The sequence below is a fragment of the Sander vitreus genome, chromosome 4, assembly GCF_031162955.1.
Source record: "Sander vitreus isolate 19-12246 chromosome 4, sanVit1, whole genome shotgun sequence".
NCBI classification, from domain to species: Eukaryota; Metazoa; Chordata; class Actinopteri; order Perciformes; family Percidae; genus Sander; species Sander vitreus.
Window position 1 is genome coordinate 26,471,065 of NC_135858.1, and position 16,071 is coordinate 26,487,135.

Here is a 16,071-nt window from a genome sequence, read left to right on the forward strand (position 1 = left end):
TTTATATGACCTGCAGCATTTTATCAGGTGAAAGTGACAAATGAGAAGCTGTTACCATAATAACTGTGTGTGCATATATGTTTGTAGGAGCTGGACATGAACCCAAAGCTGTACAGTTTCTACCGACTGATTCAGGTGTGTAAGAACTACAATCAAAAAAGAACAACCTGTATGATGCATCCTGTTTTCACTTTACTTGTAGTTCTAGTGAAACTACCACACTACGTTCAAACTAAACTACAGTACATTTAAACTCAGTTTAAACGTAGTAGTTCTGAAACGGCAATATGGCTGGTTTAAACAAATAACACCAAGGCCAACGGTGGCTAGGGGCAGGGTTGGGCTCAGCCGACCCAAATCCCGCCTCCAATTTTGGCCACTGCCCACCCCCTTTTCTTGTGTTGTTCAGGCACAAATAGACAGAGCTCTAAAGAAGACCTGTCCATCGCTCTGTGTTCACTCCCTATGTAATAGAGATGAGCAGCGCGGCTTCCATGGTCAATGTTGCAGCATATCAGTTGATTATAATGGGCCCACTCTGCTGGAGGCAGGTCTGGAGGAGGAAACGCAACCTGGTTGGTCAGCTGCTTCTTCTCTAATTCTTGGGAAGACTTGTTACCTTACAGGGCAGCTGGATTCTCGCAATATTACAAAATTACGCAAGATGATACGTATCACATGAAAATATATCTTGTCAGGCTTAAAGTAATGCATTTGTGTCTGAACAGCAGCAGAATGAACCAATTAGCGTCCGGTGTGGCCTTACTGTCAGCTAGGGGCATAGTTTAGGTGTGTGTGACAGCCGCAACAGTTCGTTCAAAACAACAATGGCTTACGCAATAGACAGATGGTTCATCCGATCACCTGCCAGGTATTTTTTGACAGTTTCCAATGACGGCTTCTCATATGATCTCCTGAGACTAACTTATTTATTAAGGAGTATTACATTTTATACCTTATGCGTAAACGTGACAAAACTTTCCCAACACTATGATACCTCACATTTAATCATAACTCAACATTGCGTAGTATCATCCTGTAGATTGGTGGTTCCCAAACTGGGAGGCACGCCCCCTAGGGGAGGCCTAGAGTTCTAACAGGGGGGGGGTGCGGCGAGGCTAAGTATAAATAAATGATGCATTGTAGTGTACTGCTAGCAAAGCATGGACACATTTGTGAAATGACAGCCAGGTAAAAGTAGATAATGAAGATACACCAAACGCCACAACTACCAAAACAAAACCCAGAAAATATGTACTGGTGACCACTATTCAATCTCTCTCTCTCTCTCTCTCTCTCTCTCTCTCTCTCTCTCTCTCTCTCTCTCTCTCTTCTCCTCTCTTTGCAGAAAATTAGCTGATTGTCATCTGTGTGTCCTGTGTCTAGTATCAATTGTATGCCTGAGTGTGAGCGTGTGAATAGAGGGGGGAGAAAAAGGGGAGAACATCCTTTCCTTATCCAGAGGTGTCATTTATTATTCCCCGATGTCCTGGAATACGGTATTTCAGTTTTATGCAACATCCAGCTTTCAATTGGCTTAATGAACCACGAGGTCCTAGTATTTTAGTCCTTTGATGAGTGTCTCACACCTGAAACGACCCAGAAATCACCCTGTATTTCTGTTGGGTTGTTAATTACTAGCCGGCATATCTAGAGGGGCCTGGGCTGAATATTCTGTCAGGATAAAGTCACTGTCATTGTCCATTGAACTGAAACTCACCCACGTTATTTTTAATTTTTTATTTAACAGGCTCAAACTGCTCCAATTTCTACCAGCCCATCCTAATGTAGGAGGCTAAAACTGGCCCTGCTCAACACTAAAGATGACATAAGTTGTTTTTGTGTGTTGTCAGAAGTACAGCTACCACTCTGAGGACCTGAGTGGGAACCTCACAGTGTTGGTTCCGTCCAGAGAAGCTATGAGGAACATGAGTTCAGCTCAGGATTTATTCTGGACCAGCCGGCACCACCTGCCTCACTTTCTGCGGTCAGTCACCTCACACACTGATCAGACATGTGACACACACACACACACACACACACACACACACACACACACACACACACACATACACACACACACACACATCACACTTGCACGCTAGAACATCGCAGTACTTTGAGTTTGTGTTGGTTTTGGTCTTTTAAAGAGATTTGTTGACAATGTGGAAAAATAGATGTCATTTACTGCTCAGGAAGCCTGCTGTTTTCTCTGACAATGTTGATGCTAATCATGCTTGAACTGGATCCACCAGGAAGTAGGGCAACCAGTATTCACTGGACGTTTTGACCCATCTGTCACTTGATGGAACGCAGACCCTTCTGGCTTGAAGCCACATCTCCAGTCTCCCAGGAGCACGTTGCGAGTTTGTGTTTAGTGAAATGAGTCGTAATCTTTCCTTTTTGCTCTTCCTGGTTGCAGGGCCCACTTCTTGCAGGGGATCTACTCTGTAGAAGATCTGGATAGACTGGTGGGGAGCAGGCTGCCCACCCTGAACCCCCCCACCTCCTGGGAAATCAGCAACAGCAGCGGGGTAAGAATGGGGTAATTGTGATTTATGTGGATTTAAGACTCCTGCAACATCAGTTCTGTGTGTGTGAATAATTCTCCACCTCTGAAGAGCAGGTACAACTACCACAGGTGTATTACTGTAAGGCTGTCCGCGTCATTCTTTGTGCCATCTGCACACTGTCTGCAACAATTCATGAGTACATGCACGTCCATTTGGGAGTTAGAGATTTGTTTAGGCCGCATCGCGGCTCAGCTGTTTTCCCTCTCTCTGTGACCGTGGTGAAGTTTTTGGTTCACAACCATGTTGGGACTGCAGTCTGATGGATAGTTTAGGTTTTATTCTTTAACTTTAACTCTGACTTAGAGAACATGATGGAGTCGACTAGAACCATTATCTTCATTTCCAATTTTTGCAGTGTCAGAACATTGGGATAGGACAGACTGTCATAGTTCAGACTCGAGCAGTTTCTCAAAGAGAAATTATATGGTTACATTTTATAACCCTCAAAACCTCTGTCTCTGTATTCTTTGTAGCATACGCACTTCTTTCTTCTCTTCCTCTCTGAGGTATGCAGAGAGGTGGGGTAGCTGTGTTAACACTCACACCTTCCCACATTGCCCCGTAGAGTTTCGGGCAGACAGGGTCCTGATGTTTTAGTATCCTTTAATCAAGCATTTGACTAATTAACATACATTCTAAATACAAAAATCAATCCCTTTGTTCTTGGTTTTAGGATCTCCAGTGTGTGTTAATTGATACAGTTCATGTCTTTGGAATGTGGACGTTTTAGCACCTATCAGGTTATGGTGAGCTCCTGAGGTCGTAAATTGAGCCTTCTGTCACTAAGCTGCCATTTGCATCACTTTAAAGGGGTGATAGGATGATTATATAGGGTATTTCACACTGTTCCTTAAGGTCTCCTAATAGGGTATGTAACAGTGGTTGGGCTGAAAATGTCCCAAGTGCTATTTCTTTTGGCCCTTATGCATCCCTGTGTAATGGCTCTATTTGGAACGACAGCTTTTCTTCCAAATATGGTATGCTCATGAATATTTAGATGAGCTGCGCGCTGACTGGGTTGAGGAACCACATACACAAACATTGGAGACGATATAGCAGGTATCATATTACACACACACACAACACATACACACACACACAAAGCTGCGCGCACACACAAGCATGCCCAGAAATGCCTGGGCGCGAGCTGCGGCGGCTAAAACAGCCGATACAAAATGCAGTTTCAACACTTTCATTACAACTAGTGTTGTTGTAACGTTACCCTTAGGACATAAAAAACCTCCACCAAAGAATCACAACTCACCTCGTAGCTAGTAAGCGCGGGGAGCGGAGAGTGAACCCCTGCAAACATGTCCTCTGCCAGTGCTTCTGCAGCGCTGCATTAGATCCACAACTCCCTCTCGTCCGATATACTCGTTCTAAACACTTTTCTCTGGGCCAGTAGGCTATTCCGTTGTACAGTATGAAAAACTGCATTTACGACCGTGTTTCATTTTCAATATACTTGAAAAACTTCCAAACTTTCTTCTTTCTAAAGTACACAGTGCAGCTCGTGTGTGAGATCCTCCAGCTGAGCGGGTCTGTGAAGGGGGAGAGGCTGACAGGGAAGGCAGCAAACCCGGCCAACAGCCGCCACCTGTCCCGGCAGATTGTGGAGCATGTGAAGTCCGACACTGTCTTACCAAATTTGCAATTAGCCATACATTTTGGTAAAATGGCCCATATTTGAGCTTTACATAGTTGACTTCTCGCATAAAAACGTCTCCAGAAGTGAATTTAGTAATGGAATATCAGAGATCTGCGTGACCTAGATTCAGAACAATAGCTGACCTCAGATCAGTGGCGTAGCCTATGTAAATGTTGGGACGTGACAAAGACTAGAGACTAGAGCCACACAAACACACACGCAAACACACAGATATTTGACTGTTGCCGTTTTTTTTCAGGTGATCCAAATTGGAAACACCTCCATCCTCACCCACAACCTGCCTGCAATCAATGGCTACATCCACATCATAGACCAGGTAAGAGTCTTAGCAACCAGGAGGCTCAGTAGAGCAAACAACACAATGGTTATTCTTCTTCATCCTCTAGGTGCCATAACCATCTAGAGAAAATGTCATGGCAAACTGTTCTGTTGACCAGACGGATAACATTATCCTTAAAGGCCCAATGAAACACCACTTAGTGTCATTTGGTATCATTTTTAGAGGGATTTCGTAACATTGTTCAGGAACTTTGTTGGAATACTCAAAAGTGGCTCTGTGTTCAAGAGTCTCTGGAGAATACAGAGTCATACGGAGCAAAGGACTCTTTACCTCCACACACTCCTCCCTTACCCTTGGGCCGAATGGAACCTGGGTCCCTGCAATCCGACAAAGGTTATCATGCATCCTGGTCCAAAATTCCTGGACCTTATCACAGGACCATGACCTTTCCCATAGTTCATCAACTTCTAACCTTATTTAAACATTCTGGTGCCTGCGGGGCTGAAGTACTGGATCCAAAAATCCCCAAATATCTGAAAAATTGGGACCTATGGATTCCAAATTGCTGTACCACATCATCAAACGATTCCAGCGAGTCCTTTTGGTTTCTACAAAAATATTGAATGAACTGAAATCCTGTCTGTCTGTCTGTTTGTTTGTTTGTTTGTTTGTTTGTTGGTTTGGGTGTGGTCAGATTCTGGCTCCATCCCGCTCAGACCTCCCCCCCGAGCCCCCCACCCTGATGGCCTTCCTGAACTCCTCTTCCACCTTTACTCTGTTCAGACAGTACGGTCTGGTAAGACAACTGTCTTGTCTGTTTATCTGTCTGAACTCAACCTTATTACTTTATATATTACGTTTTAATATGTGTGTGTTTTTTCACAGATGTACAATCTGTCAGAGGATTTGGGTGTGTTTGAGTTCACCCTCCTTCTGCCAACAGATGATGCCATCCGGCAGCACCTCAGCAGGACTAACTCCTCCCTACTGGTAGGTCCAGGTGATATGAGCCAGTACTGGCCTGCAAACCCTCCACTATGATCAAAGTAACACAAAAAACATCTGCTTTGTAAATGACATGTCCTTTTTTTTTTCTTTATTAAGAAAATGATCAGAAACCAGAAGGAAGAAATGTGTTAGGGCTGTACTGCTTTTCTTTTCTCCATTCGAAGCTAACATTGAGGTTTTCAAATGAAGATTTGAATATCTGGCACATGATGAAGATGTCCTCTTTCTTAATTCTGCCTAAAAAGCTCTGATTGTGCAGTTGTTTTTCACAAACAACTGCACTGTTGAAACAGCTGCCAATCAGCGCAACAACAGAATACTTACTGTATCAGAGCTGTGGGCTGTGATCATCAATAAACCAGAATTATTCTTTACCTCACTTTCTCTCTCTGTTTGTGTATCTCTGTATTTGTCCAGGACTCTGATGTGTTCAAGTACCATGTGATTCTCAATGAGCTGCTCTTCCCTGACCACCTGTCTGATGGCATGCTGAAAAGCACACTGCTGGGCAGCGACTACCAAGTCCAGTTCCACTTAAATGACAACAATCAGGTAACAAAATCTGGACCAGCACAAGCTTCACAGGCATGTGACAACCTTCCAGAAATGGTCTCACACCAGAGGCCTGTAATACGAAGCAGGATTTGGGATTAGCTAAGGTAACTTAAGGGTAAACCTGGGTTTTCAGGGTTATGACTGTAGTTCACTTCTTACCAGGGTACATCACCATGGTAACTTATGCTGCTCCGGAGCAGGTTATGTTCAAGATAACAGATCAACGCATATACAAGCATCACCTCCTAGGGCTGCATTTTAATCGTCATCGCGATATAAACTTGCTCAGTAAACACATCAAGTAAATTGAAAGAGAGTACAGTAAAGAAACAACACTTTAAAATGTAAATATTCTTTTTTTTAATGCTGCCTTTTGTGTTCATCTCAATTTTCAGTTTGTTCAACAAAATAATGTTGTAAATAATTTAAAAGTCAATAAGCAATTTGTTGTATTTTAGCAGAATGCTAAAAGCAGCAGAAAGGCAGAACTGACCACATTTTAATATATGTTTATTTATCACAAGTAATATCGTTGACATTAAAGGTTATAGCATTTTTTCCTCATATCGTGCGGCCCTGCCGCTTACTGACCAATATGACCAATTACGCCTTGCGTTACTTTGCTACAGGTACTTTTCTGTATGCTGTGCGTGCTTTTGTATACCGATATCATCCTACAACATAGACTGATTGAAGCACCAAAGCCATGTACTTGTTTTACTTATAATATATGAAAGTAAGCCTACAGTACTTAACAGCTTTGAATTATGTTTTATATTTTTCTTTTTTTTTTTGCTCCCAAGTCTGTTTCACACCGCTGTGGTTGAAGCTGAGAGACTAAGGCTAAAAATGTCATACACGCCATAAGAATACATCTAAGCAACACATTCATTTGAAGTTATAGTCAGATCTACTTACCCTAGATGGTGCAGTTAAAGCCCATTTGGTTTATTTGACAAATCAAAAAATATATATTTGACTGGTCACTGCAACAAATAGATATTGATTGAAATATTTTTATAAGAAAGGAGAACTTATTTCCGTTGTGGTCCTCTTTCCCACTTATTCTGATTAACTTACACATTCAAACAATCAGCAAATGTTTGCCAGATGTCCTTCCTGCATTTGGCAGCTGCAACTGTGTTGCTTTTAGCCTAGTTTGTGTTCTTCTTAGTTGTCTAAAATTATAGTTTGCTCTTCGCTCCGATGCCAGTAGACTAGTCCATGTTTGTGATTGGTCATATGCTGCAAAAACCGACCCTTTTATGTGAACATGGCAATTGTGTGACCACTTAGCATGATTGCGGTTGACACGGTTAGTGAAGCCAGATAACAAAAAGCTATCCTGGATATTTTGAACTTGCTTCGTAGGACAGGCCTCTGAACATTGAAGACTTGTCTGTTATTTAAGAAACATACTGCTGCTTTTGCATTCCCATCAGGTTTTGATCGATTTCCTTCCAGGCAGCCATACATTTCTATAAAAATTAAAAGGCAGAGAAATAATCCATCACATTCAACATGTAGACAAATGAATGTCTGGTCAAATGTACATGAGTCTTGAGATTCAGCTGCAGAACAGCAAAATGAATACAAGAAACAAGTAAATTAGTATTACCCTTTTTACAAGGTCCATATTTTATATTAAATTACATTTTATTGTTTGTCTTCTGAGTTTGAGTTGATTGACAGCAGTGATTGTCAATAAAATCCTTTAAGCAGCTGACGGTCAGTTCTTTGATGAACGCTCCACAGGAGAGTTCCTGCTAACAGCTGCATTATCAGGGGATGATGCTAAAACATGGACAGAAAAGTTAAGCTGCCTAGACTGTGATGGACTATTTCCATGCAGCAAGTTTCAAGTCTCTGCAAGTTCATTTTCATAGATATGAACTGGGACTGATTGGGGAAAAGGAAATTAATCTAAAAACCAATGGGATGATTTGAAAGAGGACAAGCAATTTTGTGACGTTTCAGAAAATTCATAGTTTATGTGCCAAACATGCAACAGTATGGTCTTCTAATAATGTCTAATTTGTTTCTCGTCCTCCAGACAGTTGTGAACGGCGTTCCTCTTGACGGCAGTTTCATTGAGACACAGAATGGTGTCATCATAGTCCTCCCTCAGGTCCTCAAAGTCCACCGCAACAGATGCAGCAAACAGGTCACCCTGCAGGTCAATGTAAGGATGGAGGGAGTGATGGATGGATGGAATGGTGTATCGGCAAATTAATGAAAGGAAAGAAAGCTAGATGGATGAAATAATGGATCAGTGACAGGATGGATGGATAGAATGAAAGTGGATGGACGGACAGACTGATAGACGGCTGAATAAATGGATGGATGGGTGGTTAAATTGAAGAATGAACCTTCTGTTTTGGTTCTTGTATGTGCAGCAGTGCAAAACAACTGAGCGAATGACAGTGAAATATACCGACAAGACGCAAACAAATAAAGAAACGGCTATCTCCAGGAAATCAAGTTGTTGTGGATGCAGCAGAGCTTCACATCATAAATTTTTTTTTTTTTTGCCAGAGACAGTAGGTGGATTTTCTAGCAGTTATTTTGTACAATGACGATAGAACAAATATCGGTGAAGCCGTTTTTATATGACCGCATCAATCAGATGCTATTTCAGTTTTAATTTTATTGTATCTCATGTGGCAGAAGTGTGTTTGCACCATAATGCATTTCAAGAATTAAACATTGAATGTAAACCCGGTAACCTGAAGTCTCCCTACATAAACAGGCAGAATACCGAGTTATAACACTCTAGTCTGATGTGGGTGGTTTTTTGGTAGCAACCTGGTGTCATTTTAACGTGATATAATCAAGGTAAACACAGTTAGCGGCCGTGCGTAATGGCACTGTGCTCATCAAAAATCTGAGGCTGCAGATTTATTGACATATGTGTTCTGGCTGCAGGGATGTAATGAACTGAAGGAGAAGCTTTTCATCCAGTCAGGCTGTCAGGCGGTCCGGCAAAAGCGCAAGTTTTCCCTTTTAAATGGGGGTAGTGTGTTTAGGCTGCGGCAGTGGGGGCCACAGGACGGCAAAAAGTTAAGATGGATTCAACGTTTGGAGACGGAGTGAGAAGCCCGTGCAGTAAACAGGAAATATCACTGGCTGTATTGCTGCCACTAGAACGTTTAAAACACTAACGTTAGAAAACCAAACACAAGTACTTAACTGCCAAGGACTTTGTGTAACACCTGAATGTTTCCTGCAACAAGCTCCAGCACAAAGCACAGTTCCTCCGTCTCTTTTCTTTCTCTGTGAAATGAAGCTGCCTTTGAGTGCGGTGAGAAATGTCGATCTGACGGAAAACAATAATTGTGAAATATAAAAGTCTACTTGTGGTACATGGGGGGATTGAATAACACAATAGGACGTCATACAAATGGGCCATTTAAGTGACACTCCCACCGCCGCAAAACTCTGCTGTAAATCGCCGGAGCGCCTGATCTAGTGTGAATGAACACTAAAGCAGCTGTGGACACCAGATACTGTAACATTACTAATTAACCACATTAAACTATATAAACAATTGTTGAGGCTGATTTTAAATGCATCTACTGGCTACTGGGTAGTGTTCAATTAAAAATGTTGTTTATATCTTAAGAATTATTCCCTTATTGTAGCGCATTTGCTCCAAGTATTTAATTGGCTCTTGTAGACAAAATCATTAACTTGACAGTGGAGAAACATTTTGCAGCAGATACAGATGTGGTTCTGAGGAGTTCATTGTGAAGATGGACCGATGGACAGATGCCAGTTATTCCAACCCCTCTGTCCCTCTCTCTCTGTCTGTCTCTTGTCTCCAGGGAAGGTGTTCAGACTGTAAAGGACCACCTCGATGCCTATTCAGCTACAAACCAGTAAGAAAACTGTTACAGTCCACAGGGGGGTGGACACAATAACATGAACACCTGTGCAGATTTATGCAGAAACACAATCTACGGGGGCGGCCTCTAGCTCACTCAGTAAGAGCGTTACATGCGCCCATGTTGGCTGCAGCGGCGCGGGTTCGAATCCGACCTGCTGCCCTTTGCTGCATGTCATCCCCATCTCTCTCCCCCTTTCATGTCTATCCACTGTCACCACTTAATAAAGGGAAAACCCCCAAGAAAATGATCTTAAAAAAAAAAAATGAAACACAATCTACAGCCTCCAAAAGTGACCTTGATGTTAGCCCAAATTCTAACATTCACACATTTGTTATTATTTGCACCACACACTGGTAAAAATCTGTCTCTATGAGTCATGTGTTTACTTTTTGAGCAGGCTCTACAAAAGTCAGAGTTCTATTAGGGTGTACAGTTTTCAGCCATTAGTCTGCCTGTGATTTCTGAAGGTGTCTGTGTTCTCTAACAACTCACAGTTTAGGTGTCTACTGTGTTTCTAATATCTTCTACTGCAGATCATGGAACAGTTTCCAGCCAACATGCGATCCAACTGTAAATATAGTAAGCGAATCGGATCCAGGAGGAAGAGAATGCCAGGCTGTGTCATCAAATGTCTTCGGTTAACCACGGTCTGCTGACACTACTACTAGCACAGTATTTCTACTGATATAACTACTACCAGTACTACTTAGTGCTGCAGTTTGGGTTGGGTATTGAGAACTGGCTTTGAATTTGGAGTAGTTTTAATTCAAATTTTTAAAAAACTTTAGTCTCAGTTTTCACTCATTCCCAACCCTGTTTTAGAATCTTGTCTTGACTTTCGTCTCAAGTCCATCTGGCCTTAAATATTCTTGACTACAGTCTTGCTACTAGTATTTACACTAGTATCAGAAGTAGGAATATTATTGCTCTAATGACTGCAAATACTACTACTATACTATATACTATAATACCTGAAACATTAGCTGGTGTTAGGGTTACCAGCTAATACTAGCTGCCACCACACTAGTACTACTGTTACTACTCAAACTGCAGCCGATTCTTCATACCAAACTGAATATTACGATGGAGTTCAACGTTTTTTGGATATAAATATAATCTTTATATAGAATTTTATATATATATATATATATAATTATTAAATTGATATCCTTACTATTAGTTTGGTTCTGAGTAGGACCATTCCAAAGGATGCCAAAAAAACATCACTTTAACAAACAGATGTTGTGATTAATGTTACAGATTCCATATCTGAATAGGGCTTAATAATAATAATAATAATAATAATAATAATAATAATAATAATAATGATAATAATGATATTAATAATAATAATAATAATAATAATAATAATAATGATGATTGTCTGTCCTGCAGGAACATTCCTGTTGCCCTGGTTACTATGGCCATGAGTGCTTCAAATGCCCTGGAGACGTTGGCAGCTGGTGCTACAATCACGGAGAGTGTCAGGACGGTAACTATGGAAACGGGGAGTGCCGTTGCTTTGAGGGATTTCACGGCACCGCGTGTGAGGACTGTGAGCCAGGACGATACGGAGACAACTGCTCCTCCAGTGAGGAACAACACGCACACGCACACACACACACGCACACACAAGGGGGCTTTACTTAAAGCCCATGTTGCAGGTTAACCACCACTGTTGATTAATAGGTACATATAGCACTCAAGATATGTATATCATTTTTTTAAATGTCTCCAAATAGTGTTAAAGGACAGTTTTTGTCGTTTTTGGTATTAGCGGGTTTTTTAAATGCAATTCGGTGATGACGTCATGTTGGGGAGACTAGCCTCAGTACTAGAGTAGACTAGTACTAGAACTATGGCGACTGACTGGGATGAGGAAGAGGTGGAAAGAACCACCAATAACGTGTTTTTACAGTGAATAGCACTGAGTGAAAGTCAATGTTTTCTTTATATCTAGTGACAGTGATCATGTCTTTAGTTCAGATAAGTACCGGTAAACTTATCTAGATCTAGAAATAGAAGGCATCATGCTAGCTATGGGCTAACTTGCCAGTCCCACCTGTGAAATCCCCCCCCCCCCAAGATAATCCCTAATTAACGTTGTTAACACATTTTCGATTAGATATCCCACGTTTTGATGGTAGCCTACAGGCTTCGTTAGTTGTTCAATGCGTACAAAATAACTGTTTTTAATCTTTGTTAACCAACAATGTATCCCAGTTTAACTGTCGAATACACTAGTGGTCACTCATTTATCTTAAATTATGGACAGAAAACATTGGGAACATGTTTCTCCGATACCCCTAGCGTCACGCACCACTCGTAATTGGCGGCTTGATGCTAAAGTAGGGTGACCAGACGTCCCCGGTTTCGGTGACCTGTCCCTGCATGGAGCTGTCCCCGGAAATGTCCCCGGTTTTCACTGTGACTGACAGACCCGAAATTGGAATGAAAGAAAGAAAACATTGATCAAATGTATAGTCGCGCTGACTCGCGCACCCTACACCCGCAAGCTCAAGCCAGAGCAAGCGCTGCTCAGAGCTCAGAGATTTTCTAGAATGTCCATATTTTACAATGCTAAAATTACTGTTTATTTACTTGGAGTCTGGTGGGTTTAGCAAACGCAATTTCGCAGACTTTTTATGTTTAAAAAAAGGATCTTACTCTTTAACAGAAAGATCGACCTCCTAAGAAATCCTTTCCATAATGTTGTCAGACACTTAGAATATTAATCTGAGCCTGTCAGCGGCAAAACGAGCATGTTTATGAACGTAAATACAAGCTGGACAATTGATGTCCTATTAACTTACATTGTAGCTTGTTTTGCCGTTGCCGACTGCAGCGATCTCGTTTAATACTGGACCAATGTCAAAGGAAAATATTTCCTCAACGATCCTAATGAGCTGTTGCAGAAACGAGCCCAGCGTGAAGCAATAAAGCAAAAGCTGTCCGATAAATGTAGTGCAGTAAACACTACAGACTAGGTCTAGTGACGCCCCTGGGTCAGTGTCCCCGTTTTAAGTTTTACAAAAATAAAAACATGACCTGTTTAGGAGGTATTTACGCTTCTGAGCTGAAAATGTCCCCGGATTTTGTCTCAGAAATCTGGTCACCTTATGCTAAAGGCCCAGACACACCAAACGGACATAAGAAAACTAGCAGCGACTGTTGCCTCACGACAGTTAGCACAGCATGGTGTTTTAGGGCCTTAACGCATCAAGACCAACAAACTGATGAATCTCGTGAGGCTTACAAACAATCACGATGATGTTAAGACGCCTAAGAGGATATGAGTCATTTAACCTGTGTATGTGTGTGTTGCAGAGTGTGTGTGTGACCACGGGAAATGTGAGGACGGTCTGGCAGGAAGTGGCAGGTGTATATGTTATAAAGGATGGAAAGGAGCTTCCTGCTCTATAGGTAAGACACACACACACACACACACACACACACACACACACACACACACACACACACACACACACACACACACACAGTGAAATTGGAACCACACTTTTCTCTAACCTGTTATTGCCTGAAATCTTTGTGTGTTATAGAGATCAAGGACGATGCTTGTGGAGGTGTGTGTGACGAAAACGCCAAGTAAGTCCTGTTGTTGTGTTAACAGCTGGTTTGTGTGTGTGTGTGTGTGTGTGTGTGTGTGTTTGTGTGTGTGTGTGTGTGTGTGTGTGTGTGTGTGTGTGTGTGTTTAGTAGATTATTTCTCTGTGGTAACAATGCTTTTGGCAATTCATCTTATACCGCTGGAAAGCCTGTTTAGTTCCCTTTCAAATAGTGCCCCATTTGTAAGGAACATGCATTTGTGGGATGAGCAGCAGCGCTGAGTATGTGGGTTACGCCCATGAAAAATTTGCCAAATCTTCTCTGCCATTGCCAAACAGCTTATTTTGCCATTGACTCGTTTGGTGTTTGGTGGATTGGATGATTAAAGTTTGAAGAAACAAGACATATTGGCAATTTAACAATTTATTCATTTCACAAACAGGAGCCTCAGTAGAGTGTGGAAGAACCATACACAGCCACAACAGCCTGGCACCTCCTCCTCATGCTGGTCACCAGCCTGGTCACACACTGCTGTGGGATGGCATCCCATTCTTCAACCAGCAGTCCTGACCTCAACCCCATTGAACACTTGTGGGATCAGCTTGGGCGTGCTGTTCGTGCCAGAGTGACCAACACAACCACGTTGGCTGACTTGCGACAAATGCTGGTTGAAGAATGGGATGCCATCCCACAACAGTGTGTGACCAGGCTGGTGACCAGCATGAGGAGGAGGTGCCAGGCTGTTGTGGCTGTGTATGGTTCTTCCACACATTACTGAGGCTCCTGTTTGTGAAATTAATAAATTGTTAAATTGCCAATATGTCTTGTTTCTTCAAACTACAATCATCCAATCCACCAAACACCAAACGAATCAATGGCAGAATAAGCTGTTTGGCATTGGCAGAGAAGATTTGGCAAATTTTTCATGGGCGCAACCCACATACTCAGCGCTGTTGCTCATCCCACAAATGCATGTTCCTTACAAATGGGGCACCATTTGAAAGGGAACTAAACAGGCTTTCCAACAGTATAAGATTTATTGCCAAAAAGCATTGTTACCACAGAGAAATAATCTACCAAACACAAATTTCCTTTCCTCCTAACTTTATTATAGCATGTTCACTATTTTGTAGTGTTGTCCAAATGTCTCGTGAGAATCATTAAACCCTTTATTACTGGACCTGAATTATTTATCCCACAAAAACTGCAACGTAAAAATAAGTAATGATAGTTACTAACTACCATCATGCGTTGTACAGACAGGAAAAGCAAATTGACGAATGTTTAACAAAAAGAATGACTTGAGGACAGTGTCTGCCAATTACACTCACTGGCCACTTTTATAGGTACTCCTTTACGATCTAATGCAATTACAACAGCTCAGCCATAAATTCTACTTTTACGAAGCTTATAAGTGTTTATTTTTTGTTGACACTGTCTGAAAGATGATAATTCTACTTCAGGATTTTGGGACAGATATTAGAAACGTGAGAATAGCTAATGCCTGCTTAAAAAGTCAGGTTAAAATTGAATATGTATGACATAGCTGCACAATAATTGCATTAACATGAGATTAAAAGTTTGAAAAAAAAGAAAAGTATACGAAGGCTGTCATATCGGATACGGATGGTAAATCAAATGAAAAAAATAGAGCCAGGTAAAACTACAACTTAACCAAATTAACAATCAAAAAAGAAGAAGGAACTCCCAGGTCAAATCGTTAGGAGCAGAGGTATGCACATTAACAGCTCATTCATTGGTATGCACATTAACAGCTCATTCATTGTATGCTGTGTTATGGAATAACCTTAGTCGACTTTCTCCAAGGGATAGTAGCTAATGTCTGCCCAAGAAGTCACTAGATTTGTGATATGTGCTTTAAAAATGGTCAAAGAAATGTAAGACAAGAGTTTGTCCTCTGCTGCAGCTGTATTACAGGACCCAAGGGTTCAGCTCCGGCCTGTGTGTGTGTTGCTGGTTATGAAGGCAATGGAACTTACTGCAAAGGTAAAGACACACACACACACACACACACACACACACACACACACACACACACACACACACACACACATTCTGTACAAGTGTCAAATCTGATCAAAAATGTTTTCTCTGTGTCTCAGAGCTGGATTTGTGCCGCATGTCTAACGGTGGATGTTCAGAACTTGCCGTCTGCACGAAGGTCTCAGCTGGAGAGAGGACCTGTACATGTAGTGAGGGGTACACTGGAGACGGGGTCATCTGCCTGGGTATGTAGTTCTGACCCCTAACCCCACATTTCCTAACCTGAACCTCATGACCTAGCAAAGTCTTGAAATATCAGAAATTTTGTAAATTCATAGCCTTAGAATATTTCTAAATATGGAGCCCCCAAAGGTTCAGGGTGGGAATGTGTTTTTCAGAACTACTTCTGCGTTTGCAATAAATGTTGAGTTACATCGCAACATTTTTTTGCATCCCCCCTGATCCATAGGAACAGCTATTGTGTTGGTCCAGTCCAGTTATTATGCACTGCCAGCTGTCTGATTTACAT

General features: G+C 41.7%; 1 protein-coding gene across 3 annotated transcripts in view; it reads left to right on the forward strand.

Moving 5' to 3' along the window:
• Positions 1–16,071, forward strand: part of stab1 (stabilin 1) — a 108,592-nt gene that overhangs the window by 34,223 nt on the left and 58,298 nt on the right. For all 3 annotated transcript variants that reach the window (XM_078249222.1, XM_078249221.1, XM_078249220.1), the window contains exons 28-42: positions 88–135; positions 1,854–1,987; positions 2,423–2,534; positions 4,481–4,558; positions 5,217–5,318; positions 5,408–5,512; positions 5,948–6,082; positions 8,139–8,267; positions 9,910–9,963; positions 10,506–10,619; positions 11,368–11,563; positions 13,300–13,395; positions 13,533–13,578; positions 15,466–15,545; positions 15,662–15,787. In XM_078249222.1, coding sequence (XP_078105348.1) covers positions 88–135; positions 1,854–1,987; positions 2,423–2,534; positions 4,481–4,558; positions 5,217–5,318; positions 5,408–5,512; positions 5,948–6,082; positions 8,139–8,267; positions 9,910–9,963; positions 10,506–10,619; positions 11,368–11,563; positions 13,300–13,395; positions 13,533–13,578; positions 15,466–15,545; positions 15,662–15,787 — 1,555 coding nt within the window. The remainder of the gene's footprint in view (positions 1–87; positions 136–1,853; positions 1,988–2,422; positions 2,535–4,480; positions 4,559–5,216; positions 5,319–5,407; positions 5,513–5,947; positions 6,083–8,138; positions 8,268–9,909; positions 9,964–10,505; positions 10,620–11,367; positions 11,564–13,299; positions 13,396–13,532; positions 13,579–15,465; positions 15,546–15,661; positions 15,788–16,071) is intronic.